Raw genomic sequence first — 22,669 nt, 5'->3', positions numbered from 1 at the left:
CTAGCCCTGCCCTAGTCGCACGCACTCACGCACGCGCGCGCGCGCGGCGGGAGAGGGAGAAGAGAAGGAGACGGGGGGTGGGGTGGGGCTCGAGTCGCGTGGGGCTTTGCGCCAGGTCGTTTCGTTTGGGGGGCACACCGACGTGTGGGACCTAGGGCTGGCTATACTTATTTTCTTCGCTTTGATAATGCTGGTTGTTTTGGATCAGAATGGTCAAATTTATTAAACTTTAAAGATAGATAACTTTCAAATATTTATTTGAGAAGTATAAAAAAATATATAATATAATAAAATGAAAACTATATATATAAAATAAAAAATTGCCCAAAATTATTTTTTACGACCGTTCTTATCTAAAACAAGCATACCTATGGCCTGTTTAGATTTGTAATACTGCGATAATGTACGTTGTAGGTTCCTAGGTTTATTTATTTTAGTATACAGGAAGTATAGCACAAATACAATCTATCTTTTCGCTCTTGTTTATATTTATGGTTGTAAGGCAAAATTTAAATGTTTAAATAGTTAATTTTAATGTTTTTCACTAAAGTTTATTTTTTAACATTAGCTTTTAAATCGCTAATAATACATATATAAAAGTTTCGGTCACAAATTATTTTTTGTTTTCAAATATGTTGTTGGACAATAACCCTGTAGATGTACTCTTTGGCAAATGAAACACACAAGCTTCGAGTGATTTTCGGAAAAATTATACATCCACTTCCAATAGTTTTACACTTGTATACAAAGAGCAATCTTCAATTTTTTTATAAATAGGGAGCAACACAAAAGAAAATCCTGACATATTTGTACTTTTAAAACCGTTGAATCTTTTAATTTTTGGTTATGGCTAAAATATGATAAATTCGAAGATGAGATTTCATACCTATGTGTAATAACATTGGGAGTGGATTTAAGATTTTTTAAATAAAATATCGGTGATATTTATTATCTGGCGTGCACGAATTCTTGTGTCTAGGATATGTTCCCTTCGATAAGTGATTGTAACGTGTACATCAACTAACGATTATCACTAAAAATTGAAAAACAGATATGCTTAAGACCCCCAAATGGCAAAATATAAGAAAAATGCATAATATTGTGGCATTTTACGATGTAACATCGAGAGTGATATGACTAAATAATTTTAAGTTTTGGAACCTTCATTTTATTCATTTCCAAGCAGTAAAAATAAAAGAAAAAAACTACTTCATACATTTCGGTGCGCGCAGGCACGTCTAATTCATCTTAGGCCGGGTTCGTTTCAAGGCTAGTAAGAGCATCCCAACAGCTCATCCATCATATCCTCCATCATAAAAATAGAGGATGAAGAGTAAAAGTTGAGCTTCAGCAGAACATCTATCCCATCATCTATTTTTAGATGTCTATATTAGGAGAGAGAAACTCTATATTTAGATGTTCTCTCTTTAATCCTCCAAATAGATATGGAGGATGTCATATATAGATGACTGCTGGAGTACAAATAGATATGAAAGATGAAAGTATTTTAGATGATCATCTAAATGAAGATATGGATGATCAAATTTAGATGAGCTGTTGGGGATGCTCTAAGTAACTTATTATCTCGGTGCGGAAAACATAGTAATAAATTAATACATGATTAATTAATTATTAATTATTGAAAAAAAATATAAAATAGATTAATATGATTTTTTAAACAAATTTCCTATAGAATTTTTTTAAAAAATATACCGTTTAGCGGTTCGAAAAGCCTGCATGTAGGCCTGCTAATGGATTTGGATCCAATCCAAATCCACTGCAATCCATCTCTTTACTAGCTAGTCTACCAAACCAACCACCCTAATTATTTTTCATTAGGATCCAATCTAAACCAATCCAACTTCAATTTTAGTCCAACTCGCACCAAACCATTTAGTTAAAATGGATCCAATCCACTCTATTAGAATGGATGCGCCCATTTGTTATGTATAAACTCGGATCTAAAATTTTAAAACTCGCGTTCACACTATAAAAAATTATCAAATTTAACTAAAATTTGGTGGGATGATTTAATATGTGTAAGAGCAACTTTGTGCAAATTTTGATCAATTCTACATGTGGGTCCCACGTATGTCTATTCTCTTATCCATTAGCTATCCAATTAAAGGATCCATTTGCTCTCCACGGGTTAAATCCATTTAAAACCTAAAATCATCTAACCAAACACAGTCCATACCAATCCATTTATCTCTATAACTCAACCCAATCCAATTCATTTGAAGGAACAATTCATTTATACCTAACAAAAGACAATCTAAATTAAAATCCAACCCATTTAATCCATTTTCATCCAACCCATTAGCAAGCCTATGTACACGCAGAAAACGAGAGGATAAGTTATCTTATAGGGTGGCCGAACACCGCCTTACACATATTGGGTGACAAATAAGTAAATAAGCTAGCAAATTCTAAAGATAATAAATAATTAGATATTAAATTCGTCCATTTATAGTCGCCTATCAGCGATCAACGTGTCTCCCATGGGCCCATCGATCGACCAAACACCCACCGACCAACTAACTAACCTACCTAACTACCAACGATAGAACATCGATCCTTCGAGTGGTTAATGAGGAGACCAGTGCATGATAAATCAGCTGACACTTTCATGGATCCTGCATCCCAAAATAAATTATTCGATACTAGTAATATATGTTTCATAAGGGTGTCATACATATTACTCCGTAAATAGTATATCATATTAGCAAAGTTACTGACTTAGCAGGATCATTAAACGATGGAATTTCATGAGATGAGAAAGGAATTTTATTCCCATGAAACTTATCTGGCTCGGTTACTTAATTTACCGTCTTGATAACTATGCCATGAAATATGCATTGAGACTGGTCAAATGAATGATTAAGTGTATATATTATGCAGAGGTAGAGTAAATATACTCTTTTATCTCAAAAAATCCTAAGAAAAATACATTATGAGCTTATTCTTGCAGCCAACCCATTTGGTATTCGTTGTTCATCACGTAATCCTACTTTGATGGGTATTTTCATCGTTTGGGAATCGACATGACAGCCGGGCTGCTTCGGAAGCTAATTAGGAAATTTACAGGATTTTCAACAAAAATAATTTAATTCGTACAAAATTATTTCTAAAACAGAAATACTGTGTAACGGACGTCCATCGGAGGCGGGACAGATGCGACGTGTGGAGGCAGACGACGCGCGAATGCCTGTACGTGATTTGTTTTAATTATTCCGTCCAAACGGATCCCGTTCCCTAGTCGTTCTTTTTCTAAAAGTATTTATTGTAGATGAGACCTCACTACCTATTTTTTCCGGCTTGTCTGATGGATTTTAAAAGTACAGTATTTGTACGGCGTTTAGCAAAAGGTTAAGGGGACATATATTCTTTCAGTCACCTCATTAGTTAAATTTTAAATTACTTAATTATCCTCGTAAATACCTGATTGGCTACCTACAAATGCTTGGTTTCCCGTACATTGATCTGAATATGTAAAATTAATTAGATTGTATATATTTTAAATCAGAATAATTATTTTTAGAAACAAAGTGGGTAGATCTGTGGCTAGGGTGGACATTCAGTTATTTCGGTTAATTCAGTCTTGTTCTTCGATCTTCAAGTAAAATTTGGTCATTAGAAACTCATAATCGACCGGTCTTTAAAAAAAGTGAGGAGTGAGCAGTTTGTTCTCGTCTCGGCCATGACCAAAGTTCAGCAACATTTTCATATATACAAATAAATTATTAAAAAAATCTAACAAAAATCATAAAAAGAATCTTAAGCATGTCTGAGCGAAGATTTTTGTTGGGTTGCATAAATAGAAGAAATAGGGATGTGAAAATTGGTGTTTAATCCTGATGAACTTAGTGGATTGTATGTTGTATTTAGATTTTATTGTTAATTAGTATTTTTGGTTAACCAGGTATACTAACCGAATTGACGGAATAAAATTCGGTCTTTCAGTATCTAGGATTGAATTTTTTTTCTTGGTCTCGGTATTTTTCAGTCGGACCTTTTCTACTCACCCATAATCTTGCAGTGGCTGATGAGGCCAAAAAAATGAGAACAAACACACATCTGACAGATGACCCACACAAGGATTGCACATTCAAAACTTTTGCCTGGACAGATGAGATGACCTCAGGTCCACATGCCACATACATATCGAGTAAATTACAAAGGTGTAGCTTTTGCATGGACAAAAACTATCAAGGACCATGTGATGATCCGTACGCACGTACGTGCAGCCGTGCACCGATGCAAACATAAATACTTTTTTTTGAATGAATGCAAACATAAATACTACTGTAGCGTTTACCGAAGAGGATTTAATTTGCTCAAGCCAAGACGATCTATGTAGGTACTAACTCTGTTTTTTTCTAATCGATGATGTCGATGATTTTTAAACACAAACTTAACAATTTATTTTATTTAAAGAAAGTGTGCAAATGCATAAAGAAGTAAGTTAAGTTTACGGTACCTTCAATAATGAATCAAGTCATATTACATCAGGTTACAAATAATCAAACATATATATTATATATATTAAAGTTAGTGACGTAATCTGTTTTAAAACTTAAAGAGTACTCTCTCTATTTTTTATTTGGCATTATTAACTTCTATGTCTACTTTTGACCATTCGTATTATTTAAAAAATATATAATTATCTTTTTATTTAATTTATTACTAAAGATATTTTGAACATGACTTATAATTTTATATATTCATAAAAATATTTTAAATGAGACAAACATTTATCTAAAAATCAACTCGTAAAATAATAATAATAATAAAACAGAGGAGTACACTGCTGAGTATATCGTGGCCGGGTAGCCCGGATCACGTCGCCTCTGCCGCCGACAGATGCTGGGGAAGCAATGACTACCAGGTGATTGATCCAGTTGATGCTGAACCAAATTTTTTGTCACTTCGTCAATCAATCGCCTTGCGACGTACGAGCAGGTACAATGTACACGATCGAGCTGCACATGCTTATTTATGCCAGTGTCCTTGTTTTCAGATTAATGCTGTACTTAATTACGAGGTTGCTCGAGTTGGCGAATAATAAAAAAATAAAACAAAAGACGAGCTTGCTCGATGCTCTCATGCTCGTGATAGCCATATGCTTCGTTACAGATTGTTAATACTCTTTTTCACATTTCAACGCATGGCGTTTTGACTTTTGATATGAAGTTTGACTATTTATCTTATTAAAAAAATAGAAAAAACATTTATTTTATGGTGACTCATTTTATCCCTATAAATACTTTAAGCACAATATATATTTTTGAATATTTACATAACTTTTTAAATAAATAAGTGGTCAAACGTCAAGTCTAAAAGATAAAAGTATCATTCATTAAAATTAAAATGTACCGTAGAATACTTGTACTAGGGATATCCATTGACTATACATATACGTATGGTGGGGGTTACCGAATAGGAAAGTAATTATATCTGTATCGGATCAGTTAGAAGTTTGGTAATATCCGAATTGCATGCCGTCTACACCGGATCTAACCATATCCATAGGATAGATTATAGTCTTATTAGATTAAGACTCTACCATATCTATAAGTCTTATCCCCCACTATATAAGAGGAACATGAGCATTCCTCCACTATATAAGGGGACATGGACACCTCTCATGGGGCACATCATATTCAGATCGGCCAGTCTGTAGTTGGCCTATACACAATCGAATACAATCGCGAAACAAGTGTAGGGTATTATCTCGTATACCGAGAGTCTGAATCTGAGTAACCCTATGTCTTTATCCTAACCATTGATCTTTACACCTCGCTAGCTACCCCATATATATTACCGATCCAAATCATTAACACATATCTATCACGAAAAACTTAAAAATGTATCCTTGGTTATGTTGTCATAGTGTGAGCGGTTCTGAATGGAAGTGCATTAGTCAAAATAAGCATTTACAATCTTATCTTTTCATTTTTCTGTTTGTGCTTGTAAACCCAAATTTAATTTCCAACTTCAAATTCTTTGTGCTTGTAAACCCAAATTTAATTTCCAACTTCAAATTTGAAGTTGAGATCGTAGTTTATTTTCAGCCTTTACTTTTAGATAATTAAGAATTGGTATGTAAAAGTTTCATTTACAAATTATTTTCATTTATACATATATCGATGGACCTTTTGATGCAAAAATCCAAAAAATGAGGGCCTTAGGTATAGTGTGAAATCGGATTTGGCTATAGAGGGGGGTGAATATAGCTAAAGTGTAACTATCCCCGAAAAGAACAAAATTCCAACTCGATCGCAAAACTCCAAAAAATATCTCCGTGAAAATAGAAGGACAGGAATGGAGATATTAAAAATAAAACAGAGCAGTAAATATCGACAGAAATTTAAATGCGGAAAGCGTAAAATTTAAATACGGTAAATAAAATTTCATTTCACAAGTAAATCAAATTTCATTTGAAGTTTACAAAGCTTGATTCACAAGCTTAACAATAACAATTCATGAGAGTTATTGTCACATCTAGCCAACACAAGCTAGAGTAACAAACCACTCTCGAAAAATATTTTTCATTCCATTACAAAGTTACAAACTCAAGCAACCATCTCACCCCTATTTATAGGGCAGATCCTCCATTGAAAAAGACAAATACCCCCAAAACTTGGCGGCTACTTCTAGGTCCTCACAGCCGTCGAACTGAGAATCAGCGCTCCAGAATGCACCACATAGCTCGCCACATCTTGATCCGTTGAACCGTAGAAGATCCAGCCTCCAGCCCACGCGCACGGGAGAGCAATCCCGCCACGCGTCGCCCTCCGTTTGGAACGCTCGCGAGCGCCGAAGCAGAATAGGCCGCGTGTCCCGTGCGGGAGAGCTCCTCCCACCTGAAAGCCAAACACGCCTCGCACCTGCGGCCTGGGCCCGCTCGTCAGCGGCCGAGCACACCGCTCGCGGTCGCACCACGCGCGTCCTGATGCCTCGCTAGGCCCGCCTGCCAGTGACGCTTCCTCCACGGACCGAACGGTTGACGCCGCTTCCTCCCGTGAGCAAAAACACATGCGTGCACTCGCACTTCCGACTTCTCTGCCGATTGCTTGCCATCCGCCCAAAAGCTAGCTAGCACCGGTACATGCATGCATGCAGGTTGACCAGGCCATGCACGTTAGACCGAGCAATCCAAGCCATCCATGCCTTGCACCAACCAGCTACCTAGTCATCCATTCTTTGCACGTAGGTATGCATGCAGCCATATACACTTGTGCATGCATGCATCCATGTACATACTCCTTCTCCTTTTCTATTTTCTTCACGAATATGCAATGCTTCCACATGACGTTCGTTTTTATGTACGCGCCTGTATCCCACCTTGTCACCCGACATCTTCGACCGTGCTAGACCCTAACTCTCCCTGAGTTTGATCCCGGTCTGTCGTTGACCAAGATTAACCCCAAGCACCTGCACACAAACAATCCGAACCATCGTTTTACGGGCACAGATTTCATGACCTGACCCTCGTTAGTCAACACACACGCTTTACTAACACTTGCTAATTTTCTATCACAATTAATTCAAACCACTCTTGGGTTTCACACATAGTAAAACCACTCACTTGTCATCTCCATCGGCAAAAAGATTTAAGATCTTATATTATACTCATGGAAGAGGCATCTGACTTCCTCATGTATTACAACTTGACTTGTGACTCGTGTATGAAATGGCAAAGGGTCCATCCATCCACAGAAAAAAAAAAGGAATGGGTGCCCTTGCGCCGTAGGCAGATGCTGATCCTCCATATGTACATTACGATTTTGTATTTTTTTCTCTCTTTACATTTTACAGATCACTCAATGTATATACATACTATGATCCTCGCCTAATTTCCTGAATGTCAGCTTCCTCTTCTTACTGTATAGAAGAATGAAACAATTCGCCGACTAGCTGCACTATGCTTTCGATATTTTTCATCATTTTCCCATGAGCCCAGCCACGTTTTGGGCAATATCTTTTTTGGCTTCCAGTGACACTGGTGAATCGCCAATGTACATGCCGAACAGAGCCCCTGTTAACCAAGCAAGAGTTAAGTACAGTAACAGACAATGAACTGTTTCAGACCATAAAGATGCACTAGGCAAGAAAATGCCCATTGGGTGACAAGTATACACTTACTGCAAAGGTCTTTGCTCTTAACAGCACCAATTTGTCGGCCATCAACTGCAGAGAAGTGCTTTTTGTCAAAAATGTGGACGTGACAGTAAAAACTCACCCCACAAGATATACAGAAGATTCAGCTACGCCTTACAGTACTTACTTTCTGTAATTAGCTGGCCATCAGAAGTTTGGCAGAAGTCGATCTTTGTACCCTGCAGTTATACAATTATATTTTTACTCAAATTAACAGTTGCAACTTAGGATCACCAAATGATGTGTTCGGCTTACCGCAGGAATAGGAATGTCTTCTTTGAAGTATGAACCAAATGTCTTCAAGCAACGATAATCAGTGTTAGGATTCATCTGTTGATAATGCAAATATAAGACATATCAGTATGGAAAACTCGTAAAAGAAGTAAACTATCAGCTGAAGCAGCAACAACCAAATACCTTCTGCAAGCGCAGGCCAAGTGACTTCTCAAATACACTGAAAAGAACAAAAAGGTAAAATGAAACAAGTCTTGAATAGACTATAGACAAATTCTTTTATGAGAAAGAAACATTCAAACAGATCTCTGTATACACGAACAATCAAAGAAACATTCAATCAAATCTCTATAAAAACGAAAAATCATACTACTTACTCTCGCACTGCACCAATGCTAAGGCCGTTGTAGTGAAGTACCAATCTGACTCTCATAGGAAGGTTTTCCCTGGAAATTGATGATACAACCTTTTTAGCCCTACATGACAAGTGTTTTTTTTTTCTTCTTGGAAAGAAGAGACATGTGTAAAAGAAGTATCAAGTTAATAATCACTTTTCATAACAAGCAGATTGATATAAACTTGGACACATCAACAAATAGAAGGTTTGTGGTACCACTCAAACAAAGTAGCATAATAACATATACAGTTCATTGAACAATCCTTATACACCCTGGATCTTACTTGATAGGGAAACTAACACTTGCGCAAACAGTTGCTAAAAGGAAGGTGCAACCACTAACCCACTATACCACATTAATGTGCGCTAACATATGCATAACAAGCAATTTTGAGGACTAATAAAAACACAGCTCTAACAAGAAGACGAGAGGGGTGATATATATCAACTGACGTCCTACCTCAGAAGGTCATCATAGAACTCTGGATGGTCCTTCAGTCTGATGGTTGGAACCGAAGCATACTTAGGACCCAACTTCTCAGAAATTGTATTTGGTTGTAGATCTATGGAGAAAAAAATGCACCAATAAAAATGATGGAACATCAGAGTAACATTTTCACTGTTGAATATACAGGTAAACACCAGAGTAAAAGTATTAAAAATGTTTACTCACATAAACCAAAAGCATACAGATCCAAATTTTTGACCCTCATTACTTTCACACCTTTGAAACCCATCCCAACAAGGACCTGCAAATTTAATTATCGATAAATACTGTTACAATGGGGATGTCAAAACCAAGAATTCAGAGCAAAAACATATGTCGAGAGTTGAGAACTATCACATTAAATTAAACATGAAGATTAAACTAAATTAACACAATTCAATTGTCCACAGATCATGAAGGAATATAAAGTGTACTCTACATATAGTGAATCAACACATGTAAAATGGAACTAAGCCTGCAGTTTCATTCAAAATTGTCACAGATGAATTAATCAAGAAGATTCCATTTCCAGCTCATAATACAAGTATATGGATGTTACACGACTAGCCTGTCACATCTATTAAAGGACAGGTACACACAGAATATATTCATAATAATAAATTTTACGACATTATAAACAAGTGTATCAAAAGGCAGTCGGGGAAGTAACACAAATACCGTTGTAGATGGACTGGAGTCATCTTCAAGAAATGCAGGAAACTTGATTCCAGTTTTTGGTTCAATTGCATCTTCTTGAAATATTGTGCTTGGCACTGCAACGGATCTACTTTTTAAGCACTTTCCCTCCAGATAAGGCTGATCCATAGGCCTGCTCAGATAGTCCTTAATATTTCCCAGTGCCATCGACTCTGCAAGCATCTTCAGTGATCTTTTCATTTCATAGAATGAAATGAACAGTCAGTGAGATATAAGCATACAGCACAAAAGAGAGCAACAGAAGCGCAAATGAAGTGTATTAGTATGTGCCTTACATATTTTCAAGAGGTGGCACGATTGCCATGGTCCCAGCCAGAGTAAGAAAATTGCAGGCATGTTGCTGCTGAAAATCATTCCAGAATCGCCCAAGCGTTGTGCTTGCAAAGTTAGCTAAAAGCAGTTGTACAGCATGCTCTTCTCTTACTAGAGAGCCAAACTGCAATACAGCCAAATTTTGCAAACGGGAGTTCACTTGATTGATATGTGATTGGCAAGCTCTAGAGCTAGGGCCTTCCGTACTAATCAGCCTACGTAAATTCTTGGTATTATACGCTCTATAAAGCCAGTAGCAGAAAGCTCTGGCAAACTTGTTGAGGCGACCGAATGCTTCCTGAACCATCAAATTTCCTGAAGAACACATCTGCCTATGCTGTCGCAAAGAGCTCCCCACCAATGAACCGACATGTGTAAACAAACTCAACCCAAGATCGTGAGACATTGGAAAATCTGATGGGAACTTGTGTAGGTATCCCAAATCATGATCCATATTGGACAAAATTAAACGGTCGGTCTTCATGTTAAAATGTTACTCCTAATGCAGCCTTCGGAATGTTTCAGAAAGTCTTCTGAGAAAGCTTGTGAATGTTTGACGAGGAAAAATTTGTGATCTGTAAAAATGTGAACAAAAATATGGTAAGTCAGCTATACAGCTTCTTTCACACTATGAAATAGTAGAAACAGCATCTAACAAGGAGATAGTACATATTTTGTGACATAAAAGAAATGAATTTCACACCATCTATTAAAAATAGACCTAGGAATGAGTTATCATTCAAATGACCCTTGATACTTTGTAGTTTTGGCTTATGATTAGTTGGATTACATTCACCATAAAGGAAAACATCGATCTTTTAGTTCTTATTTCAGCAAGAACAATTCCTTTTTATTTTGTTGGTATCGGGATACCAGGAACAATTCAACCCAAACCAAAACTGCATCTGTTCATACAAGTAGATAAACGAATCAAACAGAACTATGACAACAACACACACAAAAAAAAGTTGGCCCTATGACATCAAATGCATATAATTCACAAATAAATAGTGATTAACAGTATCGTTCAATCACAATTCTAGTTGGAGCCTGTAACTACGGCAGATTAGGCACAAATCTACGTCCCCCGCAATCCCCGTACAACAAAAAGCACTCTCACAACAAACAAATTGGGGCAAAACAAAAAAATTCCAATAGAATGACGCAGAAAGGAAAGCTAAGGGGAAACGATCCCCAAACCTGGGCGACTATAAATCGCGCCGCGTCCAGATCAACGCACGGGGGGGAGCGGGAGAAGAGACGATCCCCGGCGGCGATCCGATCCCCGACCTCGCTCGCGATTGCTCGGACCAACCAACCAACCGACCGGCCGATTCCGAACCAACCAACACGGAGTGCAGGAGAAGCTGCGGGGGGAGGCGACGAACGGGACCGAAGGCAGGCAAGCAAGCAAGCAGGCAAGCAGCAACCGCCTCGCACTCCTCTTGCTCGATCAGCCTCCTCCCCGGATCGCCCCCCTCCTCCTCCTCCTCCTCTCCTCCCGTGAAGGCGAGAGGCGAAGGCTTCTCTTCTCTTTGCCTTGCTCTTCCTAATTCGAGGCGAGCGCGACAAGAGAGCTCCCCATAAAAAGTTCCCTCCCTTTCCACTTTACACATGGGTACCAGAACATAAACTTATTTACATATAGGTCCTCCTCACGTGCGCACCGAACGGCACCGAGGGGTGGGGGTGTTGTTTGTGGGAAGTTGAGGGGGTTAGGAGTAAGTGTTCGCCGAGGGTTACGGAGAAGGAGCGGTGCGGGGAGCTGGGGGAATATTCCGGCGATCGGACGGCCGGTGGGGAGGCGACGGTGGACGGCGGCCGTCGATGTGAAGGGCTGCGGGGGAGTGGATCCGCGTGGACCGCGGGGACGGAGGTGGACGGGGAAGCGGCTGAATTAAATCACGTTTAAAATGGACCGTTATTTTGGGCTCTTCCTCGCGGACACGTGTTGACTTTCTACCAGTAATCCGATTTTACGTATTCTCCCTTTCGTGGACCGTGTATTTTGTCGAGTTCGATTGAATATTACTCTATTAATATATATTTTATGTGATATTCGATTTTTTTAATTGATGTCGTTGACTTTTGTATTTACGTTTAATCATTCATCTAATTTAAAAAGAGTATGTAATTATTGATTGTTTTGTTACGATTTAATATATCACTATTATTAGTTTGATTTTTACTGATTTCTTAGGCCATCTGTGTTTAGACGAGCCAGCTTATATAAGCTAAAATGTTAAAGCCTAAACAAAGAACCGATTTTTTTGGCTGGACTGTTTTTTTAAAGCTATATATAAGCCACTTTGGTACCGTTGAGTCGAAAGCTTGAATTGAATAGCACTGCATCTTTTTTTTTATAGAAAAATTACGTTATTATAATTTTGCTAAACTAGAGATATGCTATCCTGACCCTATGTGTTAGTGAGATACCAATTACATATCTTCAACTTTACAAAATTATAATATCACGGTTGCAAATTTATATTTTTATACACAATTAATTTTTGGATGTAAGTTTGACCATTCATCTTATTAAAAAATATAATTATAAATTATCTTGATTTTTTTTATCATTAAAATTACTTTAAACATGATATACATAAATATTTTGAATAAGATAAATGACCAAATGTAAATCCAAATGTTAAATAAAAAGCTAGAGGTATTAGTTTTTCTCTCTTGTGCATTGAAGTTATGATTCCAGCTATGAACTTGAGGCGGCTTATAGTAGGTACAATAGCAGACTATAAACTAGCTATAAATATATTTTGAGACGATATGAGAGAAGAGAGAAAAGTAGTAAGCTACAGATTTGTGCTGCGGCACGGACTCATGAGAGCATCCCAACAGATTATTTAAATTTGGTCATCCATATCTTCATTTGGATGATCATCTAAAACAATTTCATCCTCTATATGTCTTTGTACTCTAGCAGATCATCCATATATGACATCGTCCATATTTCTTTGGAGGATAGAGAGAGAACATTTAAATATAGAGTTTCTCTCTAAACATGGATGACATCTAAAATAGTTGATGCGATAAATATTCTACTGGAGCTCAATCTTTAACTTTTATCATCTATAGAGAATAGGATAGATAAACTTTGAGGATGCTCTATCAGTTGGCTATACTATTGAACGTGGTCTTACAGACAAGTTTAAAAGCCGAAGCCAGTAAATTTATGTTAAAACAAAGGAGACTTAAATGCTAGTAGCTATTTAGATAGGGTGGCTTTATAAGACGGGTAGAATTAAAAAAAATAAAACATGTATATTACGATGGCTACTTTCTTTTGGATATAATATTTCTTGGCTTTTATCTTATACTTTTGAACTACTAAAGAATATGTTTTAAAAAAGTTTCTATATAAATTTATCATCTTAGTAGTAATAATTTTTATACCATTAGTTTCATCATTTAGTATATTATTAGTCTCTATATAATACAGCCTCCTATATTAGCTTTGATTGTTAAGCGCATCATTGTTCTTGTCTTTTTCTCTGTGGAGCATAAGTGATTCGACCCTATCTTTTCGCTTTTGTTTATAAGCTAAAATTTAAATTTTTAACTCTAAATTTAGGGTTAATTTTAAAGATTTTTTTACTAAAGTTTATTTTTAGCCTTGGTTTTCAGATCAATATATATATATATATATAATTTTTTTATTTATAAATTAGTTTCCATTTAAAAATATACATTTGTCTTTCTCTATGCAATCACCCCATTCCTGCTTGTCTGAACGTGTACGTACTGACATGCTGACCAGGCTTTGCAGCTGACACCTACCGACTAGCATCGAAGGTACTCTCTATCACAACTTACAAGTGCGGCTACAGCAGGGATGATGTTCCAGATGACACAAGAACAACAGAAGTTCCAGAATTCCAGTGGACCATGCTCTTTTTTTTTTGGGCTCCATTTGATTACTCAGGGGTTGTTTAGTTTACAAATTTTTTTTGCAAAAACATCGTATAAGTTTTTAAACACACATTTAAAGTATTAAACGTAATCTAATTACAAAACAAATTTCAGATTCCGCCTAGAAACCACGAGACGAATCTTTTAAGTCTAATTAATCTGTCATTAGGACATGTTGGTTACTGTAGCACTTATGGCTAATTATGCACTAATTAGTCTTAAAAAATTCATCTCGTGATTTCTTACGTAACCGTGTAATTAGTTTTTTTATTCATCTATGTTTAATGCTTTATTTAGATGTCTAAATATTCGATGTGATGTTTTTGGAGAAATTTTTTGGAAGCTAAACAAGGCCTTACATGCAACATGCCCATGTATCATTGGAAGACCAGTCCCAAGAAAAACATTGGAAGGTTGCAGACTATAAGGACTCATCCATGGTGGTCCCATCAATCAGTAGGCTCCCGACGCCCATTCTCCAACATCCAAATGGAAATTATGTCATTAGCATTACAATATTATATTCACTGGAAACTCCTAAATTTATTCTTAGGAGAAGACTATGGAGTCATCTTTCGTTTTTTACTTCTAAATAATCAAACAACATATTTTTAAACAAAAACTACAAGAGGCACACCGCGATGCAGAGGTATGGCATGGTGCTACGCTATACCTTCTTGCATCAATCCTAGCTTGCCGGCTCATGGTGCCACGCTATACCTTCTTGCATCAATCCTAGCTTGCCGGCTCAGCATCCTCACGATGAGATTCTACGACCGGGTGGACAACGGTAGTGTCGTGCTCGTGCTCAAGAGGTGTGACCCGTCTTTCAGCTTCTGTGCCGCCGGGCTGGTGTTGGACGACACCGATGATCGTGTCGATGCCGATGTGGTCATCCTCTCCACCGGCTTCCAAGCGAATCGGTAGCTAAGGGACATATTCAGGTCACCACGTGTTAGCAAGATCGTCGCAGAATCTCTGGATGCTGCCACCGTGCTTCTATACAGGTGATGATGTACTTCACCAATAATAACGGTGTATCATAGCATATAGAAAAGCCAGCGTTACTATCTTTTTTCTTGTGTGCATTGTTAGGCAGTGTGTGTACCCACGGATACCACAGATACCACAGATGGCGATCATCGGCTACACGGAGAAAACGACGAACATCTACCCCTACGAGATGATGGCCAAGTGGGTGGCTTACCTACTTGACAGCACGTTCTACCTGCCCGCCGTCACGCGCACGGAAAGGAGCGTGGCGGAGTGGACAAGCTGGGGGCAGGACATGAGGAGGTGTAGCGGCAACTACTTCCATAAGTCATGTGTTGGCACTATCACGACGTGGTACAAACGACCACTATGTCAGGATATGGGGTATGTCCCAAGGACGAAGAAAGAGCTCCTTGTTGAGTGAGTGTAGCTAGCCCTATGGACCCGCTGACTACGCTGATATCAAGTGATAATGTTATAAGTTGTGGAACATCTAGTTATACTATAACAACCAATAATAACAAAAATAATAATTGGAGAATTAATTATGATGGTGACAAACATGTGGCAACGATGACGGAATTTTGAGTATAATATAAAGAGGTTAATATGTGAAATTGTTTTAAAACCGGTGTATTATCTTGATTTTTTAACACGGTTGATAAAGGAGAAAATTCCTTATGTACACTTAAAATATTACCTAAACCCTTGCGTATACCTGAATTTTACTCAATGCGTTGTAGGTTTTCCAACTTTAGTCAGGGTCCTTTTCATGTCCCTCCAGTTAGATCTCCATAGTATCCGTTATGCCCTTGAGAATATGGAAGAACTGAAATTTGATGGCCGTATAGGTAGAAATCATGATACAGATTTCAATATTCTAGAGTGCATCGTATGTTTGTTTTATGATACTGAATAATTACTAGTGGATATCAAATGTACAATTACTTTCGGAAAGCAAATTTAAAACATTGAACTGTGGGTAAAAAAATGCTGTTTAAAAAAGTACCAAAATACTAGCTTCATGCAATTTTTCCTTACTCAAATTAACTGAATTATACCAATCAATCTGGAATAATGCTAGCATCATTCACATAGTACGAAGGGAGGAAATCAAGCAAGAATTAGAGAAATCAGGAAGACGAATGAAGCTTAGGCGCTTCTTCATTTAGATGGGCATTTTTATCCTTTTAGAAAACACTAACAAGCTAACAGTGACGTGTACTCGCGGATCTAACAGAAGCCTAACACGAGGATATGGAAGGGATCCAAGTGAAAACTGAAGGGCACATAAGAAACCGAGTAAAATTTATATGCATAAAAGAGATTGAGCCAATTTTTGCTGATAAGGCTAGCTATGACACTACGTGTTAATTTTTCTATAGCTGGTGCACTTGAACATGTTTAGTCTCTATGCATGGAATTGTACCTCGGCATGGCATTATGTGAAGTTATAATTGGTTTCTTAATTAAACAATTTTACGATCGTTGAGAAAGTACCTACCATTTTTTAGTATTAAATTCTGATAGGACACAAGTAAATGGAGTTATCAAGTTTTACTATAGAAAATATGGTACATCCAAATAAATTCTCGATGGTCTTAAAAATACTCTAATTACATATTTTAAGAAATAAACTTAACAAATAGATTAATACAAAATTGTATAAATATTGTGGTAGAATAATGTTTTTTTGAGGAAATGTATTTTTGGAAACATGGAACAAGGAATATCATGAATAAGTTAAACAGAGCATCATCCACATGTTTTAGAGGGATCGATGGATCGGAATATATATGACATACCACTCATTACTTTTACTGTAATTATACAGCATGTTGTTAAAAAAATGGTATATTGTCCCAATTTAAATATGGTGTAAAATCCTCCTCACGAATATCTCTCATTTGAAATATGGTCTAACATACCGTCTTCCCTCCCCTCCTTGATTGAAGCGAAGGCTAACATAGCACTCTTTATATTAGATGAGTTTGATCAAATTAGATGCCAGTTTGTTTTATGCTATATTTGTGACAAGATTTCTTCTTCATCACGTAGGTCATATTGTCAACACCATAGAAAAGTATGACAAGTTTATCTCATGCTAGCTAGAGTGTGGCTTCTATTTTACTAGAAAAACAGTCATGTTAGCTAAAATATCGTTCCATCAAAATTAGGAATGTTTGGATGTTTTGATAAATAGTTAAATACTAAGAAATGCTAGAAAACGTTGCTAGAGTATTTTTGTTACATGGAGGACGCACGACACACACGGCATGAACTACGTACACCGTATTCACACATATGTTCCATATTCACACATCTGTTGGAGTGACCATCTAGTTTGATTAGCCAAATCAGATAGAGAGTTGACTATACGGGTGTTTGGATAGTCCAAATTTAGAGAGGTTGTTGGAGATTCTACGATGTCTCCTAAAAAGCTAATTAACCATATAAGGTGACAATATTTTCCATTACAACTATGTATTTAGTTATGTTAGAGCTATGCTTGAGTTGTACATTTATTCCCAAAACTAAGCAATTGATAATAAAGATTAGCAAAAGCATGGTTAGATATAGATATTCCTACAAAAATCAACCAATCCTATTATCACGGATACGAGATAGTTATCATATCATAGCATTTGTGTGAGCAACAGCTAAAAAAAAATCAGATTCAAATACACACAGCATATATAGTGTATTCATATCATACTGAACCAAACACATCGCTTGTGGTAGTCCCCCAATAGACATTATTATTAAATTGATAATCGATAGTGCAAACCAAACAAAACCCTAGATGGGTCGTAAAAATATAAATCAAAGCAATCGGGAGCACGCACAGACGTAGAAATCGAAAAGGCTCACCATTGGGTCCCACAGAAACAACACAGTTACCGTCATCGTTTGGAGCCGCCGCCGCCGCCGCCGCCGCCATCGCCTTCGCCGGTGAACCGCCGAGTAGACAAATCGCCGCTGATTCGGTAGAGAAATCGATGGCCCCGCTAACTACGAGAGCCACTCCAACTACTTAACAGGCTGGGCAAATGTGGCCCGTCACCAAACAAAAGAAACAGCTTGTTTGAGCTTGATCAGTGCATCAATCTTGAAGCGATCCTATGGCTATAAAATCGACTGGTTTTCAGGTGACTCATATCATACTGTGGTAAAAGAGTGGCAAGAATTTTCCTAGGGCCATAAAACAAACAGAAAGTATAGAGAACGGTATCCCGTTCTCGACGAAATCATTAATTAAATTGATGATGTGCGCTTAGCTTCTCTGCTTTGCTGCTTGCATTCTGGACGGTTGCCCTTTGCTGCTTTGCTCATTAAAGTACCCTGTTATTGTAGCTACATTCCGTACTGTAGCAGTTCTCTAAAACAAAAGGAATGACTGGTTTACGGCCCCAAAGTATAAATAAACTATTGGTGCCTTTAATCAAGATAACATCATATTTTTAAAATTCAAAAGTGCACCCATGAATCCATTCTCAACGATTGGATGGAGCTAGCGGTCATAAATAAAAACATCGATGTATGATATGGATAAGCATAGTACCATTGTCTATTATGGAGTGATACATCACACATTTTTTTCGAAAATGCTTCGCGTACGATCCATGTATGATCGGGATGGAAGGCCAGCTGCTTTCGTCGGTGGCATTGTGTTGCGCGTAGGCACAGTTGCTTCCATCCGCTGTGTTTGTCTCGGTTGTATATGAATCGTATGTCCAGGTTGTACGTATAGCCTTTGTTTTTTTAAATGATATGTAAAAACAAGAGAATATTTCCTCGAAGTATTAGCATATATTTATGCTAGTAAATTATACATGCTAGCTCTCTAGCTAGCAGTTAACTCTGCTGTTAAACTTGCTCTAAGTATACTTAGCACTGGCAGTGCTTTCCCCACATCAATGGATGCGACCAAGAAGACCGTGGCGATCGTCGGCGCCGGTGCTAGCGGCCTGACGGCGTGCAATCAGCCAAGCACGCGCTGGCGAAGGGCTTCCGGCCGGTGGTCTTCGAGGCCGACGATGGCATCGGCGGCGTGTGGAGGCACACGCTGGCCTCGACGAGCCTGCAGACCCCGGCGTTCAGCTACCGGTTCTCCGACTTCCCGTGGCCGCCGGAGGTGGCCGAGGTGTTCCCGCGGCACGACCAGGTGGTCGAGTACCTCGCCGCCTACGCGCGGCGCTACGGCGTCCTGGAGTGCGTCCGGTTCGGCCGCAAGGTGATCGCCGTCGAGTACGCCGGAGCGCCGGCTGAGCAGGCGGCGGCGTGGGAGCTGTGGCCGGCAAACGGCGAGACCTTCGGCGATGGCTCCGGCCAGTGGCTTCTCACGGTGCAGCACCGTGGATCAGAAGCGACCCAGGTAAATTCCTATGCTAGCTACCTACCACTCCAAATGGTTTCTCACGACATTACAGAAGCAATTAGAAATTTAATCAGAGTAGTTTTGTGCATAGATTTGCAGGTTTGATTTCTTGATACTCTCTGCATTGGGAGATTCGGTGGAGTTCCCAACACCCCGACATTTCCACCCAATCGAGGTCCCCAGGTGTTCCATGGCCAGGTGCTCCACTCCATGGACTACACCAACATGGACCACGCGGCCGCCGCCGGGCTGGCAAGCGCGTCGCCGTCGTCGGCTCCGGCAAGTCGGCCTTCGACACGGCGGCGGAGTGCGCCGCTGCAAACGGTGAGGCCGGAACGCGTCGCCTTCTGCATTTCGCTGCGAGGGAATTTTTTCTGACGATGTATATACTGATCATGCATCATCGATCGATCGATCGATCAGGTGCCAGGTACCCGTGTGCCATGATCTGCAGGAGCGGGAGGTGGATGGTGAACGGCGGGTTCGTGTGGGGCGTCAGCCTTGGGCACCTCTTCACCAACCGGCTCGCCGAGCTGATGGTCCGCAAGCCCGGCGAGGGGCTCGCGCTGACGCTCTTGGCAATGCTGCTTACCCCTTTGGTGCGCGCCACACCAACGAGATTAGCTCTGAATTTCTGAATTCTGATGAGTATATATGCAGGTTCAGAGACATCGTTTGAGATGAATCAAGTGCCAAATTTGATACTGAAAATGTGTCCTTTTTTCAGAGGTGGCTACTGTCGAAGCTGACAGAGACGTACTACAAGATGCAGATCCCGATGGAGAAGCACGGGATGGTGCCGGAGGAGAGCTTCGCGGGATCAATGTCGGCTTGCCGGCTCGGAGTTCTCCCCGACAGGTTCTACGACAGGGTGGAGGAGGGCAGCATCTTGATCAAGAGGACCAAATCCTTCGGCTTCTGAACGGACGGCTTGGTGCTCGACGACACCGGCGAGCAGTTCGACGCGGACGTCGTCGTGCTCGCCACCGGCTTCCGTGGAGACGGGAGGCTGAAGAACATGTTCGTCTCGGCAACGTTCAAGCAGATGGTCGCAGGTACCCCTGCTCCTCTGTACAGGTACTACATTTCCAATGATCTGTTCGCCGGCGAGCTGCCGTGCTCCTCCATTCACCGAGCCTCTCGCCGTCGCTGAGCTGAGCGTGGCGCAGGCAGATCATACACCCGCGGATCCCTCAGATGGCGGTGATCGGCTACACCGAGAGCCTGACGAGCATCTACACCTACGAGATGATGGCCAAGTGGGTGGCGCACCTCCTCGCCGGCGCGTTCCGGCGCATGGAAGCGAGCGCGTCGGAGTGGGGCGAGCACGCCGTGGTGAAGAAGCGCGGAGGCGGCCGTGTCGAGGCGCCGTGCTTCGGCGCCGTCAGCACCTGGTACAACGACGAGCTGTGCCGCGACATGGGCTACGAGCCGAGGAGGAAGCAGGCGATTCTTGCAGAGTGGCTGAAGCCGCATGGATCAGCTGACTACGCTGCCATCCGCTGAGCTTGGAATGAACTGATCAGTGATCACATTCACTGATGTGTTTCAAATGTACTCCTTAGAGCATTGTGTAGCACTAGAAATTGTGCAGTGACACTTTCAGAAAATAAGTTGCACAGACTGCAGAAATAAGTAGATTCACGGTGAATCTAAAACATTGTGTAGCACGCATCATTTGTTTGCAAAACATTGTACTCCCTCCGGTTAAACATATTTATCGTTTAGAATAAGATTTGATGAAACTTTTAGAATTCTGCAATCGAACGTGACCGAGCCGCGACGAATGGCGGCATGGCAAGGCTGTGCTGGCGCGTGGCAGCGGGGACTTTGTGGAGGCGACGGCAGGGCCGGCGCTGCCGGTTTTTGACATCGGCGAGGGTGGCCGCTGGCGACGGTGGCCAATCGGACATGTCCGGTCGCTCGGGTGCAGGCGAACCCGTCGCCGTGGGCAGCGGCGTACCATTGGCTCTCCCGTCGCCAGCGTCGATAACGGCAGAGGCGGCGCTGATGTGCCCCAATTCTGGTGACGTCGATCGGTATTAGGGGCGACGGAAACATCCGTCCAATGTATATACTACACCGTCTTTTCGCTAATATTTATACTTGTTTAAGTTAAATATAACATAGTGGTCCGTGCAGATTGCGTGGCTAGCATCGACATAAAATTCTTTCACATTAACTCTTTTTTATTTTTTATGAAAAAATATGTTACACGGTAATATAATATGTATGATATTTTAATTAATATAGTAATTCGTATGTGCATAAAACAAATATGATGACTGCTTTACTATTTCTCTTAATAATACCGTAAGTTAAGAGATATATATATATATTTATTATGGTATATTTATTTATCTTTTTCTCTCCATAATTATCTTCACAATATAACAGTAGTTACTCTCCCTGTCCCAATGACACCAAGATGACATATTATATAGTTTATCCATGATAGCTTATAATTCGATCTGAATAAAACGATGCCCATCGTAATCAATATTATTTTATTACCAGGTTTCTTATATTTTATTTCGTTATTGTTTCTCCCGGTTTGGACTTTAGCCAGTAATTCTGTTATTGCAGTGGTATAGGTTTGAAGATCCAATCTAGTTAGTTAGTTAGTTAGTTAGTTATAATTTTTTTATGTGGATAAGATGATCTAGTTATTTTATTTTTCTTCGAGTAAGGCGCTAATTCTAACAATTTTCACTTGGCGTGAGAATTTCTACTAATTTTATTTTGTAGGATTAGTATGTGGTTCCTATAAGAGTCCTCAATTAATATAATTAAAATATTTACTCTTATCTCAATATTATCTACTTTTATCTAGATTTGAAATATTTCTTATAAACTCTTTTCTCATTAATTATTTCTAACCTGAATCTAAGATACTTATAAATTATATATGTCCACATGAAATTTCCTCTTTATGTTATTTATTTTTAATTCAAATTTAAATATTTCTAATTGTACTCCTTGATAAGCTCTTAAGATTTATTTTTAATTAAAATTTAGACACTTCTAAATTATATTTCCATATGGATTCTTTCTTTAACCA

The 22,669-nt window shown here is 39.3% G+C and overlaps 2 protein-coding genes and 1 pseudogene across 2 annotated transcripts; 2 read left to right on the top strand and 1 right to left on the bottom strand.

Moving 5' to 3' along the window:
• Positions 1–7,603: 7,603 nt before the first annotated feature.
• LOC102710501 (fatty-acid-binding protein 2-like) lies at positions 7,604–11,842 on the bottom strand. Its single transcript, XM_006655829.3, has 11 exons — positions 11,511–11,842; positions 10,274–10,885; positions 9,960–10,170; positions 9,468–9,543; positions 9,255–9,357; positions 8,775–8,843; positions 8,581–8,617; positions 8,419–8,493; positions 8,291–8,342; positions 8,149–8,193; positions 7,604–8,041 (listed from the first exon to the last, which is right to left on the bottom strand). Exons 2-11 carry the CDS (start codon positions 10,792–10,794, stop codon positions 7,947–7,949), a joined length of 1,284 nt encoding a protein of 427 aa, XP_006655892.1. The 5' UTR covers positions 10,795–10,885; positions 11,511–11,842; the 3' UTR covers positions 7,604–7,946.
• A 3,157-nt stretch (positions 11,843–14,999) lies between these two features.
• On the top strand, positions 15,000–15,654 carry LOC107304328 (putative flavin-containing monooxygenase 2). Its single transcript, XM_015837999.1, has 2 exons — positions 15,000–15,160; positions 15,333–15,654. Exons 1-2 carry the CDS (start codon positions 15,000–15,002, stop codon positions 15,652–15,654), a joined length of 483 nt encoding a protein of 160 aa, XP_015693485.1.
• Positions 15,655–19,147: 3,493 nt separating this feature from the next.
• Positions 19,148–21,311, top strand: LOC102710212 (annotated as a pseudogene).
• The last annotated feature ends 1,358 nt before the right edge of the window (positions 21,312–22,669 follow it).

This window comes from Oryza brachyantha, chromosome 6, assembly GCF_000231095.2.
Source record: "Oryza brachyantha chromosome 6, ObraRS2, whole genome shotgun sequence".
NCBI classification, from domain to species: Eukaryota; Viridiplantae; Streptophyta; class Magnoliopsida; order Poales; family Poaceae; genus Oryza; species Oryza brachyantha.
Note: the sequence above shows the minus strand (reverse complement) of the source record. Positions and strands in the feature narration are given on the sequence as shown.

Coding starts and splice junctions, on each gene's coding strand:
- LOC102710501 (XM_006655829.3), bottom strand. CDS start 10,794: ATGAAGACCGACCGTTTAATTTTGTCCAATATGGATCATGATTTGGGA. Junction 9,358..9,467: donor TCTGTATGCTTTTGGTTTAT/GTGAGTAAACAT, acceptor TTTTCTCCATAG/ATCTACAACCAAATACAATT. Junction 8,042..8,148: donor TAAGAGCAAAGACCTTTGCA/GTAAGTGTATAC, acceptor CTTGGTTAACAG/GGGCTCTGTTCGGCATGTAC.
- LOC107304328 (XM_015837999.1), top strand. CDS start 15,000: ATGAGATTCTACGACCGGGTGGACAACGGTAGTGTCGTGCTCGTGCTC. Junction 15,161..15,332: donor ACCGGCTTCCAAGCGAATCG/GTAGCTAAGGGA, acceptor GTGCATTGTTAG/GCAGTGTGTGTACCCACGGA.